At 39.6% G+C, this 22,680-nt stretch overlaps 1 protein-coding gene across 4 annotated transcripts in view; it reads left to right on the forward strand.

The window, feature by feature from the left end:
- Positions 1–22,680, forward strand: part of cdm (importin-13-like protein cdm) — a 546,045-nt gene that overhangs the window by 458,484 nt on the left and 64,881 nt on the right. For all 4 annotated transcript variants that reach the window (XR_011392708.1, XM_053784034.2, XM_053784033.2 and 1 more), the window contains exon 11: positions 9,074–9,255. Coding sequence is in view for 3 of the 4 variants with exons in the window: in XM_053784034.2 (XP_053640009.1) it covers positions 9,074–9,255 (182 nt within the window). In the remaining variant the exon portion in view is untranslated. The remainder of the gene's footprint in view (positions 1–9,073; positions 9,256–22,680) is intronic.

The following is a 22,680-nucleotide window of genomic DNA, read 5'->3' on the forward strand; positions in this document are numbered from 1 at the left end:
AGTGGGAGAGGCACTGTCAAAAAATTTTAATGAAAATAAGAAAAAAATTTGGAGTGAGTTAAACAAGAAAGCCTAGACAACGAATGGATTTGTCAGTTAAAAACAGAGTAGTGAGCCAATGTTTAGACGAAATAATGGGACTATTTCCGAAATGGGCGACTTTCAGGCCGGACGATTATTGAGGGACCACTGTATTTGGGAGTTGACGTGTCAGCGGATGGATTTATGAAGGATGGGGTTAATCATAGAATTGATGAAGGAAAAAAGGTGAGTGGTGCATTGAGGTATATGTGGAGGCAAAAAATGTTATCTATGGAGGCAAAGAAGGGAATGTATGAAAGTATAGTAGTACCAACACTCTTATATGGGTGTGAAGCTTGGGTTGTAAATGCTGCAGCGAGGAGGCAGTTGGAGGCAGTGGAGATGTCCTGTCTAAGGGCAATGTGTGGTGTAAATATTATGCAGAAAATTTGGAGTGTGGAAATTAGGAGAAGGTGTGGGGTTAATAAAAGTATTAGTCAGAGGGCTGAAGAGGGTTTGTTGAGGTGGTTTGGTCATTTAGAGAGAATGGATCAAAGCAGAATGACATGGAGAGCGTATAAATCTGTAGGGGAAGGAAGGTGGGGTAGGGGTCGTCCTCGAAAAGGTTGGAGGGAGGGGGTAAAGGAGGTGTTGTGGGCGATGGGTTTGGACTTCCAGCAAGCGTGCGTGAGCGTGTTAGATAGGAGTGAATGGAGATGAATGGTATTTGGGACCTGACAAGCTGTTGGAGTGTGAGTAGGGTAATATTTAGTGAAGGGATTCAGGGAAACCTGTTATTTTCATATAGTCGGACTTGAGTCCTGGAAATGGGAAGTACAATGCCTGCAGTCTAAAGGAAGGGTTTGGGATATTGGCAGTTTGGAGAGATATATTGTGTATTTTTATATGTATATACTTCTAAACTGTTGTATTCTGGGCACCTCTGCAAAAACAGTGATTATGTGTGAGTGAGGTGAAAGTGTTGAATGATGATGAAAGTACAGTGGTCCCTCAATAATCGTCAGGCCTGAAAGTCATCCATTTTGGAAATAGTCCCGTTATTTTGTGTAAACATGGGCTTGCAAATGGTCCATTAACTCGTTAATCGTCTTTCGTCCTGGACACATACTCACGGCTCTGAGCTGCCTCGGCCTCCCTTCCCAGCCAGTGTGCCATTGTTTACCAGTGAGCGACGGTCCCCTCATGTGTTCATGCGAAATGTTTCATAATATTCCATTCGTTTTAGTGCTTGCAAGTGCTAAATAAGCTACCATGGCTCCAAAGAAAGCTCCTAGTGCCAAGCCTTTGGTAAAGAAGGTGAGAAATACAATCGAATTTAAGAAAAACATCATTGAACAATATGAAAGTGGCGTACGTGTGGGCGAACTGGCCAGGATGTATAACAAACCCCCATACAACCATATCTTCCATCGTGGCAAAGAAAAAGGAAATCAAGGAAGCTGTTGTTGCTTGGAGAAAATTGTGGCCAGATTGTGTCCACAAGAGGGATTTTGAAGGGTTTGTAGCTGACCCTGATAAGCCTATGTGAGTTGTGAAATCTATTGTGGCATTGGGGAGTTCCATGGGGTTGGATGTGAGTTTGGAGGATGTGGAAGAGTTGGTGGAGGACCACAACGAAGAGCTAACCACTGAGGAGCTGCAAGAGCTTCAGCAGGAAGAGCAACAGATCGCATCTCAGAATCTTGCTGCAGAGGAGGAGAGGAAGAGAGATGGAAGAAGGTGCCTTCTTCAGAAATTAAGGAGATTTTTGAAATATGGGGTAGGATGGAAAGATTTATGGAGAAACATCACCCTGAGAAGGATGTTGCAAGCCATATTGGCAACTTGTACAGTGGCAGAGTCTTGGCCCATTTTAGGGAAGTTTTAACCCTTTCAGGGTGCAGAGGCCAAATTTCAAAGGGTACACCAGTGTCCAAGAATTTAAAAAAAAAAAAAATTTATTTTTTTCTTATGAAATGGTAGAGAATCTTTTTCTGAAGGTAATAAAACAAAAAGTACGAAATTTGATGGGAAATTGACGAAATTATGCTCTCGCGAATTTTGATGTGTCAGCGATATTTACGAATCAGCGATTTTGCCGACTTTGACTCCCATTTTAGGCTAATTACATTATTCCAGTCAACCAAATTCTTAGCTATTTCACTAGTATTACTTCTCTTCTATCGACTGAGCACAAGAAATCACCAAGTCAACTGTTTCAACTAAAAAATAAAGTGATCGGAAAATGGTAATTTGGCCATTTTAACACAAAGTTCAAAATATTCCAGTTTCAAAATAGGGTCCAGAATAAACAATGTCGGTATTCCTGGCACTAAACTAACATTTCCTCTGTTCATTAGTTATGTTTTGAGGCTTTACAAATGAATTCCATTTTGATTTTTTATTCACATAATGAATTTTTGTTCAAACCAAAAAATAGAAGATTTACTGTTATGCAATATTGTAATAATTGTATAAATATCATCACCACATTTGTGAATGTATATTAGACCCACCAGCTGGCATGTATTAGACGTGTGAGGTCATTTGTTTACTCTTGGACATAGGCAAAAATTTAACATTTCTGCTACTTTGAGCTCAGTTTCAAGCCACTTCCAGTGCTAAAACCAATCAAAATCATCTCTATTTCTGTAATATGTCTTCCATTCTATCAAATGAGACCAAGAAATGACAAATACAACTATAACAAACATACGAAAAAACACTGCAAAGTCACTGTTTTAATCGAAAATCATGGTCTCGGTTTTTTTTCTCTCATTATTCACTGTGTGCTGCAGGATTTGTTTTATGTGGTGCACACATACCACATAGTTGTATTCTCTCATATGTAGGCCCAAATTTACCACTCACAGCTTATCAGAGTGAGCTGAGCTCATGGCGTAGATCTACAGTTTGGACCCTGAACGTAAAGCCATATATCTACGGGACGGACCCTGAAAGGGTTAACCCTTTCAGGGTCCAAGGCCCAAATCTGGAGTCACGCACCAGTGTCCAAGAATTTTCAAAAAAAAAATTTGTTATTTTTTCTTATGAAATCGTAGAGAATCTTTTTGTGAAGGTAATAAAACAAAAAGTACGAAATTTGGTGGAAAATTGACGAAATTATGCTCTCGCGAATTTTGATGTGTCAGCGATATTTACGAATCGGCGATTTTGCCGACTTTGACTCCCATTTTAGGCCAATTACATTATTCCAATCAACCAAATTCTTAGCTATTTCACTAGTATTACTTCTATTCTATCGATTGAGCACAAGAAATTGCCAAGTCAACTGTTTCAACTACAAAATAAAGTGATCGGAAATTGTTAATTTGGCCAATTTAACACAAAGTTCAAAATATTCCAATTTCAAAATAGGGTCCAGAATGAACAATGTAGGCATTCCTGGCACTAAACTAACATTTCCTCTGTTCATTAGTTATGTTTTGAGGCTTTACAAATAAATTCCATTTTGATTTTTTATTCACATAATGAATTTTTATTCACACCAAAAAATAGAAGATTTACTCTTATGCAATACTGTAATAATTGTATAAATATCATCACCATATTTGTGAATGTATATTAGACCCACCAGCTGACATGTATTAGATGTGTGAGGTCGTTTGTTTACTCTTGAATATCGGCAAAAATTTAACATTTCCGCTACTTTGAGCTCAGTTTCAAGCCATTTCCAGTGCTAAAACCAATCAAAATCATCTGTATTTCTGTAATATGTCTTCCATTCTATCAAATGAGACCAAGAAATCGCAAATACAACTATAAAAAACATACGAAAAAACACTGCAAAGTTGCTGTTTTAATCGAAAAATCATGATTTCATTTTTTTTCTCTCATTATACACAGTGTGCTGCAGGATCTGTTTTATGTGGTGCACACATACCACATAGATGTATTCTCTAATATCTAGGCCCAAATGTACCACTCACAGTTTATCAGAGTGAGCTGAGCTCATGGCGTAGATCTACGGTTTGGACCCTGAACGTAAAGCCGTAGATCTACGGGACGGACCCTGAAAGGGTTAAAGAGACGCCAGAAACAGAGCTCTCTGGACAGTTTTTTGCTAGACAGGACTCCAGTGGCTCTCAAGCTGGTCCTAGTGGCATTAAGAAACAAAGAAGAGAAGTAACCCCAGAAAAGCACTTGGTACCTGAGGTGCTGATGGAAGGGGATTCCCCTTCCAAAGAGTAACTAATGCAATCTGTCTCTTCCTCCAGTCTTCCATACACTAAGAAGAATCACCGATAAAGGTAAGTGTTATGCTGTTAATGTTTCATTCATCATGTGCCATTGTATTGTTTATGTACTACATCTATATTTCATGTAATAAAATTTTTTGTTTTAATACTTCTGGGTGTCAGGAACGGATTAATTGTATTTACATTATTTCTTATGGGGAAAATTGATTCGAAAATCGTCTATTTCGATAATAGTCCCACTTCCAGGAACGGATTATGGACGATAATTGAGGGACCACTGTATTTTCTTTTTGGGGATTTTCTTTCTCTTTGGGTCACCCTGCCTCGGTGGGAGACGGCCGACATGTTAAAAAAAAAAAAAAGTGCATGAATTGTTGAAAGTTACGTGTATTTGAAAATTTTTCTGTATCATAGAAAGGTAAGAGAAAACAGCTAAGGAATAGTATTATAGTTTTATTCTACATTTTTTTTTTTAACACGTCGGCCATCTCCCACCGAGGCAGGGTGACCAAAAGAGAAAGAAACACTTTCACCATCATTCACACATAATCACTGTCTTTGCAGAGGTGCTCAGATACGACAGTTTAGATGTCACTTCAAACATCTAATATCCCAGACCCCTCCTTTAAGTGTAGGCATTGTACTTCCTATCTCCAGGACTCAAGTCTGGCTAACCAGTTCCTCTGAATCCCTTCACAAAATATTACCCTGCTCACACTCCAACAGATTTATACACCCTTCAAGTCATTCTGTTTTGCTCTATCCTTTCTAAATAACCGAACTACCTCAACAAACCTCTTCAGCCCTCTGACTAATACTTTTAGTAACTCCACATCTAATTTCCACACTGTGAATTCTCTGCATAATATTTACACCGCACATTGTACTTAGACATGACATCTTCACTGCCTCCAGCCGCCTCCTTGCCACTGTACTCTCATACATTCCCTTCTTTGCCTTCATGGATAACGTTTCTTGTATCCACAGATATCTTAACCCTTTCAGGGTTTCAGACATACTAGTACGGCTTGCACACCAGTATCCATGACGTACTAGTACGCATAAATTCTAGCGCCTTCAAATCTAGCGAGAGAAAGCTGGTAGGCCTACATATGAAAGAATGGGTCTATATGGTCAGTGTGCGCAGTATAAAAAAAATCCTGCAGCACACAGTGCACAATGAGAAAAAAAAACTTTGTGTTTTTGGATTAAAACAGAGACTTTGCACTATATTTTTGTATGGTATTTATTGTTGTATTCTAGTTTTCCTGGTCTCATTGTATAGAATGGAAGACATATTACAGAAATTGAGATGATTTTGACTGGTTTTACAAAGAAAAGTACCTTGAAATTGAGCTCAAAGTAGCAGAAATGTTCGATTTTTACCAAAGTTCAAAAGTAAACAAATCATGCTAAGCATCCAATACACGTCAACTGGTGAGTCTAATATTCTTTCACAAGTGCGCCAATATTATTTATACCATTTCTACACTAATGCAGTAGTCTGCATAACAGTAAATCTTATTTTTTTTTTGTGAGAATAAAAATTCGAAGTGGAAAGCAAAAAAAATGTAAGAGGGGCCTAGGGACATGACTAATGAACAGAGAAAATTTTATTTTAGTGCCAGGAATGTCTTGTTTATTCTGGACCCTATTTGGAAATTTGCATCTTTTGAAATTTGTGTGAAATTGGCAAAATTGCTAAATTCTGTCCACTGTATTGGATAGTTGAAATCGGTAAATTGGTGGTTTCTTGTACTCATTCAATAGAAAAAATGGAGTTCTAGCGAAATAGTTATGATTTTTGTCGACTAGTACATTGGAATGGCCGAAAATAGGGTTCAAAGTGGGCAGAACCGCCGATGCGTAAACATCGTTGAGACGCTAACTTCGCAGAGCATAATTCCGTAAGTTTTCCATCAGATTTCATACTTTTGGTGTCATTATGATCGGGAAAAGATTCTCTATCTTTTCATAAGAAAAAATAATTTTTTTTTTTTTTAAATTTGGGGGACCCTGAGAACAAGTCTCTGAGAGGGCCTGTGGACCCTGAAAGGGTTAAAGCACCACTCACCTTTTTTCCTTCATCATTTCTATGGTTACCCTCATCCTTCATAAATCCATCTGCTGACAAGTCAACTCCCAAATATCTGAACACATTCACTTCTTCCATACTCCCTCTTTCCAATGTGATATCCAATTTTTCTTTATCTAAATCATTTGATACCCTCATCACCTTACTCTTCTCTATGTTAACTTTCAATTTTCTAACTTTACACACCCTCACAAACTCGTCCACTAAGCTTTGCAACTTTTCTTTAGTCTCTCCCAAAAATACAGTATCATCAGCAAAAAGTACCTGTGTCAACTCCCATTTTGTATTTGATTCCCCATAATTTAATCCCACCCCTCTCCCCAACACACTAGCATTTACTTCTTTTACAACCCATACCATGGGCAGGGCTTGAACCCATGGTCAGAGGGTTGTAAAACATCAGACCGATGTGTTAGCCACTCTGCCAGCTGGCTACAATAAAATTCATCCAACTGGGTATATTTATACAGCATAGGAAGGTTAGCATAGGCACTACTGTGCCTGCAAATGCAAGTTTTTACAACCCCATGTATAAGAACATAAGAAAGGAGGAACACTGCAGCAGGCCTGTTGGCCCATACTTGGCAGGTCCTTTACAATCCATCCCACTAACAAAACATTTGCCCAACCCAATTTTCAATGCCACCCAAGAAATTAGCTCTGATAACTCTATCTACTCTCATATGCAACTCCCACTCAAATCGAACCCCTCTCTTTCGTGTATTTATCCAACCTATATTTGCAAATACCCAAGGTTTTAGGCTCAATAACCCAACTAGGTAGACTGTTCCACTCATCAACTACCCTATTTCCAAACCAATACTTTCCTACATCCCTTCTAAATCTAAACTTATCCAATTTGAATCCAATCCTGCGGGTTCTCTCCTGGAGAGATATCCTCAAGACTTTACTAATATCCCCTTTATTACTACCCATCTTCCACTTATACACTTTGATCATGTCTCCCCTCATTCTTCGTCTAACAAGTGAATGTAATTTAAGGGTCTTCAATCTTTCTTCATAAGGAAGATTTCTAATGCTATGTATTAATTTAGTCATTCTACGCTGAATGTTTTTTTAACGAATTTATGTCCATTCTGTAATATGGAGACCAGAACTGAGCTGCATAATCTAGGTAAGGCCTTAATAAAGATGTATAAAGCTGAAGTATAACCGCTGGACTTCTGTTGCTTACACTTCTTGATATAAATCCCAGCAATCTATTTGCCTTATTACGCACGCTTAGGCACTGCTGTCTTGGGTTAAGGTTGCTGCTTACAATAACCCCCAAATCCTTTTCGCATTCTATACGGCTAAGTTCAACATTATTAAGCTGGTAGGTGCTAGGGTTATGGACATTTCCAAGCTTTAGAATTTACATTTATCTACATCGAACTGCATCTGCCACTTTTCTGACCATGAATTGAGTTTGTCTAAATCCTTAACCATGGTAACACTACACATCCCTGTCTAAAACCTACTTTTACTGAGAATTAACCTCCCTCCCTCCCTCCTACACACCCTAACCTGAGCCTCACTATCCTCATAAAAAAACTTTATAGCATGTAGTAACTTACTACCTATTCCATTCACTTGCAACATCTGCCACATTGCTCCTGTATCCACCCTATCATATGCCATTTCTAAATCCATAAATGCAATGAAAACATCCCTCTCTTTATATGCTTCAATTTAAACACTTTTCTACACATCCCTTACCCATTCTAAAACCTCCTTGTTCTTCTGCAATCCTGCTCTCTGTCTTACCTCTAATTCTATCCTTCCCTACACTCTCTGCCAATCCCTAGGTACCTTCCCTTCTTTCATACATTTATTGAAACAAAAATGCTGTCATGATCCTGTCAGTTTCAGCTGCTTTACCCCTTTTCATTGTATGTAATGCCTTATGCACCTGTTACACCACATACTGTCTTCAAATGTAACATGTCCTCTTCATCCAACGTCCTCTCTTCTGCAGTGTATAAAAACCAGTTCTTCTTGCCCTTATAACTCTGTTGGTACCACTGCACTCCTATGCTTTTTTTTTTTTTCCTTCAAAAAACTGGCTGTATCTCACTGAGGCAGTGTGACTTTAAAAGAAAAACAAAAGTTTTTATTTTTAAATTTGGTAATGTATACAGGAGAAAGGGTTACTAGCCCCTGCCTCTTGGCATTTTAGTCATCTCTTACGACACGCTTGGCTTACAGAGAAGAATTCTTTTCCACTTCCTCATGGAGAATTTTCCTTTTTGCCTCCATGAATAAAATTTTCCTTCACAGATATCACAATGTACCGCTCACCTTTTCCACCCCTTCTACTGTTCTATGATTTCCCTTGTCTTTCATAGACCCATCCACTGATAGGTCTGCTCCTAAATATCTGAACATATTTACTTCTCCAGCACTCTCTCCCTCCCTCCCAATCTGATATCCAGTCTTTCATTTAATTTCCTTCTTTTACATGCACTCACAGATTCCTTCAACCTCTGCAACCTCTCTTCAGAATCTGGGGCAAGAATTGTGTTATCGGCAAAGAGCATCTGTGACAACTCCCACTTTGTATCTAATTCATTATCTTTTAATCCTATATCTCAAACATCTGTATCCAGTATTCGTAACACTTTTGTGATGGATACTGTACCTTATTCAAGAAATAAATGTGCAGTATTATAAAAATAAGTATAGTCTGATTTAAGTTATTATAGGCCATTAAGAAGTTAATCTGAATGCTTTACAGGAGCATATGCAGATTGGTTGAACTACCATCAAGACCACATGCACCATGTGATCCCTCTAATGGTGGAAGGGTTGGTCAATGCTTCACTGGTTGGAGCAGCATCACAAGCCCTTCGTGATTTAACACTTGAGTGCCCCCTCACCATTTCCCCCTTTTCACAGCCCATACTGACTAGTTGCCAAGTAAGTGCCTTTTAAGTTAGTGTTTTCTTGATAAACTTTTGAAAATAAAATGAGGTAGTTTTAAGATATGAAAGCCCTGTTTGTGGTTCCTTTAAAAGAATAGAAAAAAGCTAAATTCTAAGGTTATCCCTCTGTGGGATACTGTCAGTTTGTTGAAAGAGGCTTTAGGAAGGGTAGGGAGTGTGTAGACCAAGTGTTTACAATGAAATGTATAGGTGAACAGTATTTAGATAAGGGTAAAGAAGTTTTTGTTGCATTTATGGATTTGGAAAAGGCATATGACAGGGTACATAGGGGGGCATTGTGGCAGATGTTGCAAATGTATGGAATAGGCAGTAGGTTACTGAAATCAGTGAAGAGTTTTTATGAGGATAGTGAGGCTCAGGTTAGATTATTTCCCAGTGAGAGTGAGTGTTAGACAGGGATATGTGATGTCACCATGGTTGTTTAACATTTATAGATGGGTTTGTAAGAGATGTGAATGCTCAGGTGTTAACAAGAGGTGTGGTATTGGAAGAATCTAACACAGAGTTGGAGTTGTCACAATAGCTTTTTGCTGATGACACTGTGCTTTTGGGAGATTCTGAAGAGAAGTTGCAAGGGTTGGTGGATGAGTTTGGTAGGAAGGCAGGAAATTGAAAGTGAACATAGGAAAGAGTAAGGTGATGAGGATAACAAAAAATTTAGATATTGAAAGATTGGATAACGGATTGGAGGGAGGGAGTATGGAGGAAGTGAATGTATTCAGATATTTGGAAGTGGACTTGTCAGTAGATGATGATCTATGAAAGACAAGGTGAATCATAGAATTGATGAGAGGAAAAAGGTGAGCAGTGCACTGAGGAGTCTGTGGAGACTGAAGAACATTATCCATGGAAGCAAAGAGGGGAATGTATGAGAGTATAGTTATACCAGCGCTCTTATATGGATGGTGAATGTTGCAACAAGGAGAATGCTGGAGGCAGTGGAGATGTTGTATCTGAGGGCAATGTGCAGTATGAATAAAATGCAGAGAATCTGTAGTTTGGAAAGTGGGAGGTGTGAGGTTACTAAAAGTATTATCCAGAGGACTGAGGAAGGGTTGTTGAGGTGGTTCGGACATTTAGAGAGGATGGAACTATATAAAATGACATGGAGAACATGTAAGTCTGTAGTGGAAGGAAGGCAGGGTAGGGGTCATCCTAGGGAAGGTTGGAGGGAGGGGTAAAGGAGGTTTTGTGTGTTTGGGCCTTGGACTTCTAGCAAGTGTGCGTGAGCATGTTGGATAAGAATGAGTGAAGACAAATGGTTTTTATGATGTATGCTGTTGGAATGTGAGCAGGGTAACATTTATGAAGGGATTCTGAGAAACTGGTTAACTGGACTTGAGTTGTAGAGGTGGGAAGTACAGTGCCTACACTGGCAGTTTTTTGACTGTAGTGTAGGCACGCCTAGCATATGCTCGTTGCTCCCTTGTTGTTTCCAGATTGAGTTTGGCTAACTCTAGGGCCAATGAAGCAGACTCGCCCATAAACAAACCCGATGCACCTGTTGCTTCACAAGACTGCTGGTCTTGCTCTGGTGTTGTCCCTCCCGTATTATGAAGGAACCTAAGCAGAGATCTGCGATTAACAGCCCCTGTAATGGGAGACATGTCAATTTGGTGCACCATAGTTGCTTCAGCTTTCAACTTTGTACGAATAGTGTAACGAAGCTGTGCAGTAGTGAGAGTGTTTTGATACTCTGTACCAATAGAACGATCAATTCACTAGCAACGCTGTAGAGAGAGTTTGGGCAGATTTAATAGAGTGAACTCAGACCCCAATCGAGTGACTCATGTAGGTGGCATTAACCCCAACGTAACACGCTGTTTGCAGTACAGTACAACTGCGGGATACACATACACACAATAGCAAGGCTGACACACAATAGCGAAGTGATTGCAGGGCTGACATGCAATAATGGAAGCAATGGCAAAGTTGACACGCAATGCTGAGCGATAGCAAGGCCATCTGAATGATACTAAGACTAGTTTTGGCTCCTCAGTGATACAAAGACCAGCTCCAGCTCCTGGACAGGGCTTCCCATATTATGCACCCAGGTAATAATGGCCTGTTGACCTGGTTGTAATGGGACTTGGAACAAAAATAAAAACAGCAGTAGTCTTTAAATTGTATTTTCCTTCAAGTATGAATTTTTTGTTTTTTTAACAAGTCGGCCGTCTCCCACCGAGGCAGGGTGACCCAAAAAAGAAAGAAAATCCCCAAAAAGAAAATACTTTCATCATCATTCAACACTTTCACCTCACTCACACATAATCACTGTTTTTCAGAGGTGCCCAGAACACAACAGTTTAGTGGCATATACCTATAAAGATACACAACATATCCCTCCAAACTGCTAATATCCCGAACCCCTCCTTTAGAGTGCAGGCATTGTACTTCCCATTCAAGTATGAATATAGGTATATAAACATATGTACACTATGTACAAGAGTTTAAAAAGTAAGTGTACTATGGTAATCAAAGGCAAAGACCAAAGCCAGAGAGAGAGAGAACTGTGAGCAACCAGTGGCTGCATGAGTCTGGCAAGAGCTGACAATGAGTGATACCACATCACCTCAGCAGTTGTCAGACCTACCTTGTGATTGGTCAGTGAACCAAGGTACTGAGTTAATGATGGGTCCCCATAAAATCGTTAAACCCTTAGCACCCAGTTCACTGGTTGGGAGGCATCCTATATGGGAGTGTGTATATTCGCCGAATAAAGTGTAATGTACTCTTTGCATGCCACAGTAGGCACGCCTCTGGCAAGACAGTGATGGTGTGAATGATTAAAAAAAAAACTTTGTATGTTTGTTTATGATATTAGATATGTTTCAAGTTGTTTTACCTGAAACATGGGGAGATGCATAGCATGTGATGAGACAGCAGTTTACAAATTTCATGGGCCAGCATAACCTGAACCAGCATGCTTTTAGAGCAGAATGATCATGCCTGTCACAAATGCTGAATCATTATTATAGAATTACAGAGGCGTTGGAAGACGACCAAAATGCAGATCTGATTACACAGGTTTTGCAAAGGCATTTGACAAATGCGATCATGGAGTGATAGCTCACAAAATGAGGGCCATGGGCATTATGGGGAAGGTAGGCAGATAAATTTTGGGGTTCCTGACACAGAACACAAAAAGTAGTAGTAAACTGAGCAAGATCCAGCATCTGGCAAGACAGTGATGGAGCGAATGATGATGAAAGTGTTTTTTCTTAGTGGGAAACAGCCAGTATGTTAAATAAATAAAATAAAAAAAAACTTTGTGTGTTTGTTTGATAATAGGATGTGTTTCAAGTTATTTTACCTGAAACAAGGGGAGATGCATAACATGTGATGAGACAGCATATTACAAATTTCATGGACCAGCATAACCTGAACCAGCATGGTTCTAGAGCAGGATTATCATGCCTGTCACAACTGTTGAATCATTATGACAGAATTACAGAGGCATTGGAAGATGACTAAAATGCAGATGTGATTTACACAGATTTTGCAAGTGTTTGACAGTTGTGATCATGGAGTGATAGCACACAAAATGAGGGCCATGGGCATTATGGGAAAGTAGGCAGATGGATTTTTGGGTTCCTGATACACAGAACACACAAAGCAGTAGTAAACAGCAAGATCCAGCAGTAACGAGGTAAAAAGCTCAATGCCTCAAGGCAGTGTCCTGGCACCTCTGCTGTTTCTCATCCTCATAGCAGACATAGATAGAAACACCCATCACAGTTTTGTATCATCATTTGCAGATGACACTAAAATAAGCATGAAAGTCACTATGGTAGAGGACACTGAAAAATAACAGGAAGACATAAGCAGGGTTATCCATTGGGCAGTGGAGAACATAATGACATTCATTGGTGATAAGTTCCAACCTCTTAGGTGTGGAAATAATGAAGACCTCAAAAGGAACACTGTACAGTGGACCTCCAGATTACGTAATTAATCCATTCCAGAGAGAGTGACTTATTCCGAATTAATTTTCCCCATGAGAAATAGTGGAAATCCAATTAATGTTTCAGACACCCAAAAGTATTAAAAAATAATTTTTTTTACATGAAATATACATTTAACTACACAGAAAACAATAAGACATACAGAATAAAACAATAAAATGACACTACCTTCATTGAAGACTTGATGTATGGAAGATGGGAGAAGGGGAGAGGATGGAGGAGTTACTTTTGTTTGGAAGGGGAATCCCCTTCAATAAAGACTTCAGGTACCCAGTCCTTTTCCAGGGTTACTTCCCTTCTTTGTTTTTTAATGCCACTAGGTCCAGCTTGAGAGTCACTGGACCCCTGTCGCCCAAAAAAAGTGTTCCAGAGAGGTCTATTTCTGGCGTATGTTAGGAATTGTGTTGGGAGACAGGACAAGATAGTCCTTCAATATGGCATTAGTATCAACTCTACGGCTTATTTATCTAGCACAATTCATCTAATATGACATAATAAACCATATTAATAGCATAGAAACATGATATATACTCTAGAATGAATAAAATATGGCATTAAGAATGTCACGAGTGGTGGTGCATTGTTTGTCGTTGGGAGTCTAAGGGCCACTGAAAGATAAGCCTTACATAGTTTCGGTGCAGGTGGTAGCAGAGACAGCAGTGTCAGTAGCCCTATATACCTCTAACACTGGAGGAGTGAGTTTCGTGCTGTCCTTTTTCTATCGATTAATCACGTAACTTACTTGCTACACTTTATCGCTGGCTGGCTCTGTAGCCTCTATAGACTCCTGCTGCTTTAGTATCGTACATATTGCAGAATCACTGAAAAAGGCACATTCTCCCCTTGCTCTCAGCCCTTTACCAAAGGGCTGGCTGGCACTTGGAACTTCCTTGGGGTTCATGGTGGCTTATTTAGCAGTTACAAGCACTTAAAAGAATGGAATAATACAAAATGTACCGTATGAATGCGTGGGATCGTCCTCACAGGCTGATAAACAATGACACTGGCTGTACATGGAGTGTCGGGGCCTCTCAGGCCATGTGAACATGTTCCAGATGAATGACTTACACCGAGTTCAGTGACATTCACTGAGCGAATATTTTGAAGAAAAAACATTACCTATTCCTATGATGACTTAATCTGGGGGTCCACTGTATGCAGAACTCATGAGGGTCACCAAATAGTACAAAAGGAACATGTAAAAGACTTGGGAATAATTATGTCAACTGATCTTTCTTTTAACCCCTAACCCTTTCAGGGTCCAGAGGCCAAATTTCAAAGTGTGCAACAGGGTCTTAAGAATTTTCAAAAAAAATTTTTGTTATTTTTTCTAATGAAATGGTAGAGAATCTTTTTCTGAAGGTAATAAAACAAAAAGTACGAAATTTGATGGAAAATTGACGAAATTATGCTCTCACGAATTTTGATGTGTCAGCGATATTTATGCATCAGCGATTTTGCCGACTTTGACTCCCATTTTAGGCCAATTACATTATTCCAGTCGACCAAATTCTTAGCTATTTCACAAGTATTACTTCTATTCTATCGATTGAGCACAAGAAATCTCCACGTCAATTGTTTCAACTACAAAATAAAGTGATAGGAAAATGGTAATTTGGCCAATTTAATGCAAAGTTCAAAATATTCCAGTTTCAAAATAGGGTCCAGAATAAACGGTGCAGACATTCCTGGCACTAATCTAACATTTCCTCTGTTCATTAGTTATGTTTTCAGCCTTTACAAGTGAATTCCATTTTGATTTCTTATTCACATAATGAATTTTTATTCAGACGATAAAACAGAAGATTTACTGTTATGCAGTATTGTAATAATCATTTAAATAATATCACCACATTTGTGAACGTATATTAGACCCACCAGCTGGCATGTATTAGACGTGTGAGGTCATTTCTTTACTCTTGAACATCAGCAAAAATTTAACATTTCCTCTACTTTGAATGCAGTTTCAATCATTTCCACTACTAAAACCAGTCAAAATCATCTCTATTTCTGTAATATATCTTTCATTCTGAGACCAAGAAATCGCAAATACAACTATAAAAAACATACAAAAAACACTGCAAAGTCACTGTTTTAATCGAAAATTACGGTCTCGTTTTTTTTCTCTCATTATGCACTGTGTGCTGCAGGATTTGTGTGTGGTGCACACATACCACATTGATGTATTCTCTCATATCTAGGCCCAAATTTACTGCTCACAGCTTATCAGAGTGAGCTGAGCTGATGGCATAGATCTACAGTTTGGACCCTCAACTCCAAGCCATAGATCTACTGCATGGACCCTGAAAAGGTTAAACTGTTCAAACATAGATCTCTGTTCACGTGCATAGCGCTCCTAATGTAGATCTATGTTTTTCACATAAGAAAGCATGTAAAATAGAAAGTTCAGAGTGCTGAGCGCTATGCATGTGAATGTAGACCTGTGTTTGGACAGTTTAAGGGTTAAACTGTCCAAATGTAGATCTACATTTTCACTCCCAACACTGAATATTTTGAAGAATTTTTTTTTTTTTTTAAATTAAAGAGGGCAATTTTCTGTGTGTTATAAGACCAAAAACAAAAATTTTAGGACCAGTACTTACTGAGATATAAGACAGCGAAGTTGGCGCTGGATGCTCACCTGACAGCAACATCAAGTCCTGCTGCTTGCAGAAGTGTTGCTGATTATTTTTTATTTATTATCACACTGGCCGATTCCCACCAAGGCAGGGTGGCCCAAAAAAGAAAAACTTTCACCATCATTCACTCCATCACTGTCTTGCCAGAAGGGTGCTTTACACTACAGTTTTTAAACTGCAACATTAACACCCCTCCTTCAGAGTGCAGGGACTGTACTTCCCATCTCCAGGACTCAAGTCCGGCCCGCCGGTTTCCCTGAACCCGTTCATAAATGTTACTTTGCTCACACTCCAACAGCACGTCAAGTATTAGAAACCATTGGTCTCCATTCACTCCTATCAAACACAATCACGCATGCCTGCTGGAAGTCCAAGCCCCTCGCACACAAAACCTCCTTTACCCCCTCCCTCCAACCTTTCCTAGGCCGACCCCTACCCCGCCTTCCTTCGACTACAGACTGATACACTCTTGAAGTCATTCTGTTTCGCTCCATTCTCTCTACATGTCCGAACCACCTCAACAACCCTTCCTCAGCCCTCTGGACAACAGTTTTAGTAATCCCGCACCTCCTCCTAACTTCCAAACTACGAATTCTCTGCTTTATATTCACACCACACACTGCCCTCAGACATGACATCTTCACTGCCTCCAGCCTTCTCCTCGCTGCAACATTCATCACCCATGCTTCACACCCATATACTCTCATACATTCCCCTCTTTGCCTCCAAGGACTAAGTTTGTCTCCACAGACTCCTAAGTGCGCCACTCACCCTTTTCCCCTCATCAATTCTATGATTCACCTCATCTTTCATAGACCCATCCGCTGACACGTCCACTCCCAAATATCTGAATACATTCGCCTCCTCCATACTCTCTCCCTCCAATCTGATATCCAGTCTTTCATCACCTAATCTTTTTGTTATCCTCATAACCTTACTCTTTCCTGTATTCACTTTTAATTTTCTTATTTTGCATACCCTACCAAATTCATCCACCAATCTCTGCAACTTCTCTTCAGAATCTCCCAAGAGCACAGTGTCATCAGCAAAGAGCAACTGTGACAACTCCCACTTTGTGTGATTCTTTATCTTTTAACTCCACGCCTCTTGCCAAGACCCTCTCATTTACTTCTCTTACAACCCCATCTATAAATATATTAAACAACCACGGTGACATCACACATCCTTGTCTAACGCCTACTTTTACTGGGAAATAATTTCCCTCTTTCCTACATACTCTAACTTGAGCCTCACTATCCTCGTAAAAACTCTTCACTGCTTTCAGTAACCTACCTCCTACACCATACACCTGCAACATCTGCCACATTGCCCCCCTATCCACCCTGTCATACGCCTTTTCCAAATCCATAAATGCCACAAAGACCTCTTTAGCCTTATCTAAATACTGTTCACTTATATGTTTCACTGTAAACACCTGGTCCACACACCCCCTACCTTTCCTAAAGCCTCCTTGTTCATCTGCTATCCTATTCTCAGTCTTACTCTTAATTCTTTCAATAATAACTACCATACACTTTACCAGGTATACTCAGCAGACTTATCCCCCTATAATTTTTGCACTCTCTTTTATCCCCTTTGCCTTTATACAAAGGAACTATGTTTTTATTTTAATTTATATGATTTTTATATTCTGATAATTACAATTTATAATAGTTCTTGTGATTTCATAGTCAATCTTTGTTCTGACACTAATATTAGGTACTGATATAGTACTCAGTCACAGTCACACCTGCAGTTGTACATTTTCACCTGCCTTGGTCATTTACTATTGTCTAGAAATATATACAAAGTATTTATAGGTTTCAGCCATGTTTTAGACATGCTGAAATATGCATGGAACTTCTTGAAGCATGGTGTTTATGATGAGTATTGTTAAACTGATGATAGTGCACTGCTGCAGGCAACCCTGGCTTTATTTGTTTTCACTGTTACACACAAACATGTATGTCTGTCTATATCTGTCTAGCTCTGCTTATCTGTCTTTCTGTCTGTGTGTGTCTGTCTTTGTCTGCCTCTGTGTGTGTCTTTCCACCTGCTTGTCTCTCAGTCTTAGAGAGTGGCTCGTAAACCAATAGGTATTACACACGATGCAGTATTCACGCCTGATTGCTAATGAATTCAAAATGCGTATTACTTGCCACTGAGTTGCCAGTCATGCTTATTATATAGGAAGGAATATTTTGAGGAATTGTTAAATGTTGATGAAGATAGGGAAGCTGTGATTTCATATATAGGGCAAGGAGGAATAACATCTTGTAGGAGGGAGGAAGAGCCAGTTGTGAGTGAGGAGAAAGTTCATGAGGCAGTGGGTAGAATGAAAGGGGGTAAGGCAACTGGGATTGGTGGGATAAAGATAGAAATGTTAAAAGCAGGAGGGGATGTAGTTTTGGAGTGGTTGGTGCTATTATTTAATAAATGTATGGAAGAGGGTAAGGTACTTAGGAATTGGCAGAGAGCATGCATAGTTCCTTGTATAAAGGGAAAGGGGACAAAAGAGAGTGCAAAAATTTATAGGGGAATAAGTCTGTTGAGTATACCTGGTAAAGTGTATGGTAGAGTTATTATTGAAAGAATTAAGAGTAAGACGTTGAGTAGGATAGCAGATGAACAAGGAGGCTTTAGGAAAGGTAGGGGGTGTGTAGATCAAGTGTTTACATTGAAACATATAGGTGAACTGTATTTAGATAAGGGTAAAGAGGTTTTTGTGGCATTTATGGATTTGGAAAAAGCATATGACAGGGTGGATAGGGGGGGCATTGTGGCAGATGTTGCAGGTGTATGGTATAGGAGGTAGGTTACTGAAAGCATTGAAGAGTTTTTACAAGGATAGTGAGGCTCAGGTTAGAGTATGTTGGAGAGAGGGAGATTATTTCCCAGTAAAAGTAGGTCTTAAACAAGGATGTGGGATGTCACCATGGTTGTTCAATATATTTATAGATGGGGTTGTAAGAGAAGTGAATGCAAGGGTCTTGGCAAGAGGTATGGAGTTAAAAGATAAAGAATCAAACACAAAGTGGGAGTTGTCACAGTTACTCTTTGCTGATGATACTGCTTTTGGGAGATTCTGAAGAGAAGTTGCAGAAGTTGATTGATGAATTTGCTAGGGTTTGTAAAAGAAGAAAAGTAAAAGTGAATATAGGACAGAGTAAGGTTATGAGAATAAAAAGATTAGGTGATGAAAGATTGGATATCAGATTGGAGGGAGAGAGTATGGAGGAGGTGAATATATTCAGATATTTAGGAGTGGATGCGTCAGTTTCTGGGTCTATGAAGGATGAGGTGAATTTTAGAATTGATGAGGGGAAAAGGGTAAGTGGCGCACTTAGGAGTCTGTGGAGACGAAGAACTTTGTCCATGGAAGCAAAGAGGGGAATGTATGAGAGTATAGTTTCACCAACACACTTGTATGGCTGTGAAGCATGGGTGATGAATGTTGCAACAAGGAGAAGGCTGGAGGCAGTGGAGATGTCATGTCTGAGGGCAATGTGTGGTGTGAATATAATGCAGAGAATCTGTAGTTTGGAAATTAGGATAAGGTGTGGGATTACCAAAACTTTTATCCAGAGGGCTGAGGACGGGTTGTTGAGGTGGTTCGGACATGTAGAGAGAATGGAACAAAATAGAATGACTTCGAGAGTGTATAAGTCTGTAGCGGAGGGAAGGCGGGGTAAGGGTCAGCCTAGGAAGGGTTGGAGGGAGGGGGTAAAGGAGGTTTTGTGTGTGAGGGGCTTGAACTTCCAGCAAGCGTGCATGAGCATATTTGATAGGAGTGAATGGAGACAAATGGTTTTTAATACTTGACGTGCTGTTGGAGTGTGAGCGAAGTAACATTCATGAAGGGATTCAGGGAAACCAGCAGGCCAGACTTGAGTCCTGGAGATGGGAAGTACAGTGTCTACACCCTGAAGAAGGGGTGTTAATGTTGCAATTTTATAACTAGTGTAAAGCACCCCTCTGGCAAGACAGTGATGGGGTGAATGTTGAAAGTTTTTCTTTTTCGGGCCACCCTGCCTTGGTGGGAATCGGCCGATGTGTTAATAAATCTACAAGCACTGTATAACACCTTGCCTGGAATTTTTGGGTTATCCTAGGTAATTTACACTATGTATAATTGTGTGAGAGAGAGAGAGAGATATATAGACAGACAGATAGTGATATAGACAGAGATATAGACATACAGACAGAGAGAGAGAGCCTGTAGTATCAGAATTGAAAGGATGCTACACAAATGTTACACATGGGTTATTATCGAGGTTTTTGGCATTTCCTTGACCATATGTGGCTACATCCATCACTTTCCTCTTAAAAGGGGTGTGGTAATACAACATAATACTGGTGTTTGCATGCTATTTGCTCTAGCTGGAACTCAGTTGAACTGGTGCTCCTACAAGGTACTAAGTGGTCCCAGATTTTTTTAATACTGGACACACTGAGTGTTAAGGCCCATTCTGTACTGACCAGGCATCTCAGGCCAATTATGCCAGATTTGGAGGCAGGAAAAATAAAATGTAGCTCTACGTTTGGAGCGCTAGTGGTACAAACATAGATCTACGTTTGGACAGTTTACGGGTTAAAGACCATATCAAGACAAAGATCATGACAGCCAGGAGGATGATGGGGTGGGTATTGAGAACTTTCAAAACAAGGGAAATAATGCCAGTGGTGACGCATCAAATTGCTAGTTCTCCCTCATTTAGAATACAGTGGACCCTCGAGTTTCGAACTTAATCTGTTCCAGGAGCTAGTTCTGAAGTCGAAATGTTCGAAAGTCGAACCAATATTTCCCATAAGAAATAATGGAAATACAATTAATCCGTTCCAGAAACCCAAAAATTTTCACAAAAAAAAAAAAATACATTTTATAGAGATTACATTATTGCTTTACATACAGCATATGTACATATATGTACATAGTACATTTAGTAATAAATTTAAATAAGCATATAAAATAACATTTTTACTTACCTTTATTGAAGATTGGTGATGGCATCTGGAAGATAGGGAGGAGGAGAGAGGGAGTTGGGGTTAGTGTTTGGAAGGGGAATCCCCCTCCTTAAGGACTTTAGGTATCAAAGCCCTCTCTGGGGTTACTTCCCTTCTCTGTCTTTTAATGCCACTAGGACCAACTTGAGAGTCACTGGACCCCTGTCTCACAAAATAACTGTCCACAACCCTTTGTTTCTGGCACCTCTTTAAGATTTCCCTAAAATGGGTCATGGTTCTGTCACTGAACTTGTTGCAAAGATGTCTTGTTTCAGCTTGCTCAGGGTAGTACTTCTCCACAAACATTTGGACATCATTCCTCTTGGCACAAATCTCCTTAACCCCTTGATTGTCGAAACCCCAAATCCTGAGGTGTCTTCTGGTGTCTAAACATTTTTGGAAAAAAAAAAATATATTAAATGATAGAGAATCTTTTCCCGATGATAATGACACCAAAAGAACTAAATTTGATGGAAAACTTATGGAATTATGCTCTCGCGAAGTTAGCAACCTCGGAGGTATTTATGAATCGGCGATTTCACCCACTTTGAGCCCTATTTTCAGCTAATTCCGTGGTTCCAGTCGACCAAACTCATAGCTATTTCTTTAGACTCCATTTGTTCTATCAATTGAGTACAAGAAACTGCCCATTTACCGACTTCAACTATCCAATACGTAATGTGGTCAGAAATTTGCCATTTGGCCAATTTCACACAAATTAAAAAATATGCCAATTTCAAAATAGGGTCCAGATTGAACAATGCAGACATTCCTGGCCCTCAAATAACATTTTCTTTGTTCATCAGTCACATCTCTTGCTTTCTGTTTTGAATTTTTATTCAAACAAAAAATAGAAGATTTACTGATATGCAGACAACTGCAATATTGTAATAATTGTATAAATAATATCAGCCCATTCATGACTGCATATTAAAATGGCTAGTTGGACATTTATTGGACAATGACATCATTTGTTTACTTTTGAACATGAGCAAGAATCAAACATTTCCCCTACTTTGAGCTCCATTTTAAGGTTCTTTTCATAGTAAAACCAATCATAATCACCTCTATTTCTATAATATATTTTCCATTCTATTAAATGAGACCAAGAAAATGAGAATACAACCATAAATACTATATAAAAATACACCACAAAGTGGGCATTTTAATCCAAAAAAAGTCAGTTTTTTTTTCTCATTGTGCACTGCGTGCTGTAGGATTTTTTTTATATGGTGCACACTGACCACACAGACCCCTTCTCTCACATGTGGGCCTACCAGCATTCTCATGCTTGAGTTGAAGCTGCTAGAATTTTTGAGTATATATACGTCAAACACAGTGGCTCATAAGACGTATATATACGACCGAAACAGTCAAAGCATTAATCTTTGAAGAAGGCACCTCATCCACTCCCTCTTCCTCCTCCTCTGAAGCAAGTTCCTGAGCTGTGGTCTAATACTGTTCCAGATGAAGCTCTTCCAGCTCTTTAGTGGTTAGCTCCTCCCTGTGGTCCTCCACCAACTCTTCCACATCCTCACCACTCACCTCCAGCCCCAGAGTGCTCCCCAGTGCCACAGTAGAGTCCACAACAGGCAGATGGTCAGCAGCATCAGGGTCAGGGTCAGGGTCAGGGTCAGCCTCAAACCCTTCGAAATCCCTCTTTTGGACACGATCTGGTCACAATTGTCTCCAAGCAGAGTTCAGTCCTGGAAGTCACTCCCTCCCAAGCCTTACCTATAAGGCTTATGGAGCTATAGATATTGAAGTGATTCCTCCAGAACTCTCTTACGG

This window comes from Cherax quadricarinatus, chromosome 33 (genome assembly GCF_038502225.1).
Source record: "Cherax quadricarinatus isolate ZL_2023a chromosome 33, ASM3850222v1, whole genome shotgun sequence".
In the NCBI taxonomy this organism is placed as follows: Eukaryota; Metazoa; Arthropoda; class Malacostraca; order Decapoda; family Parastacidae; genus Cherax; species Cherax quadricarinatus.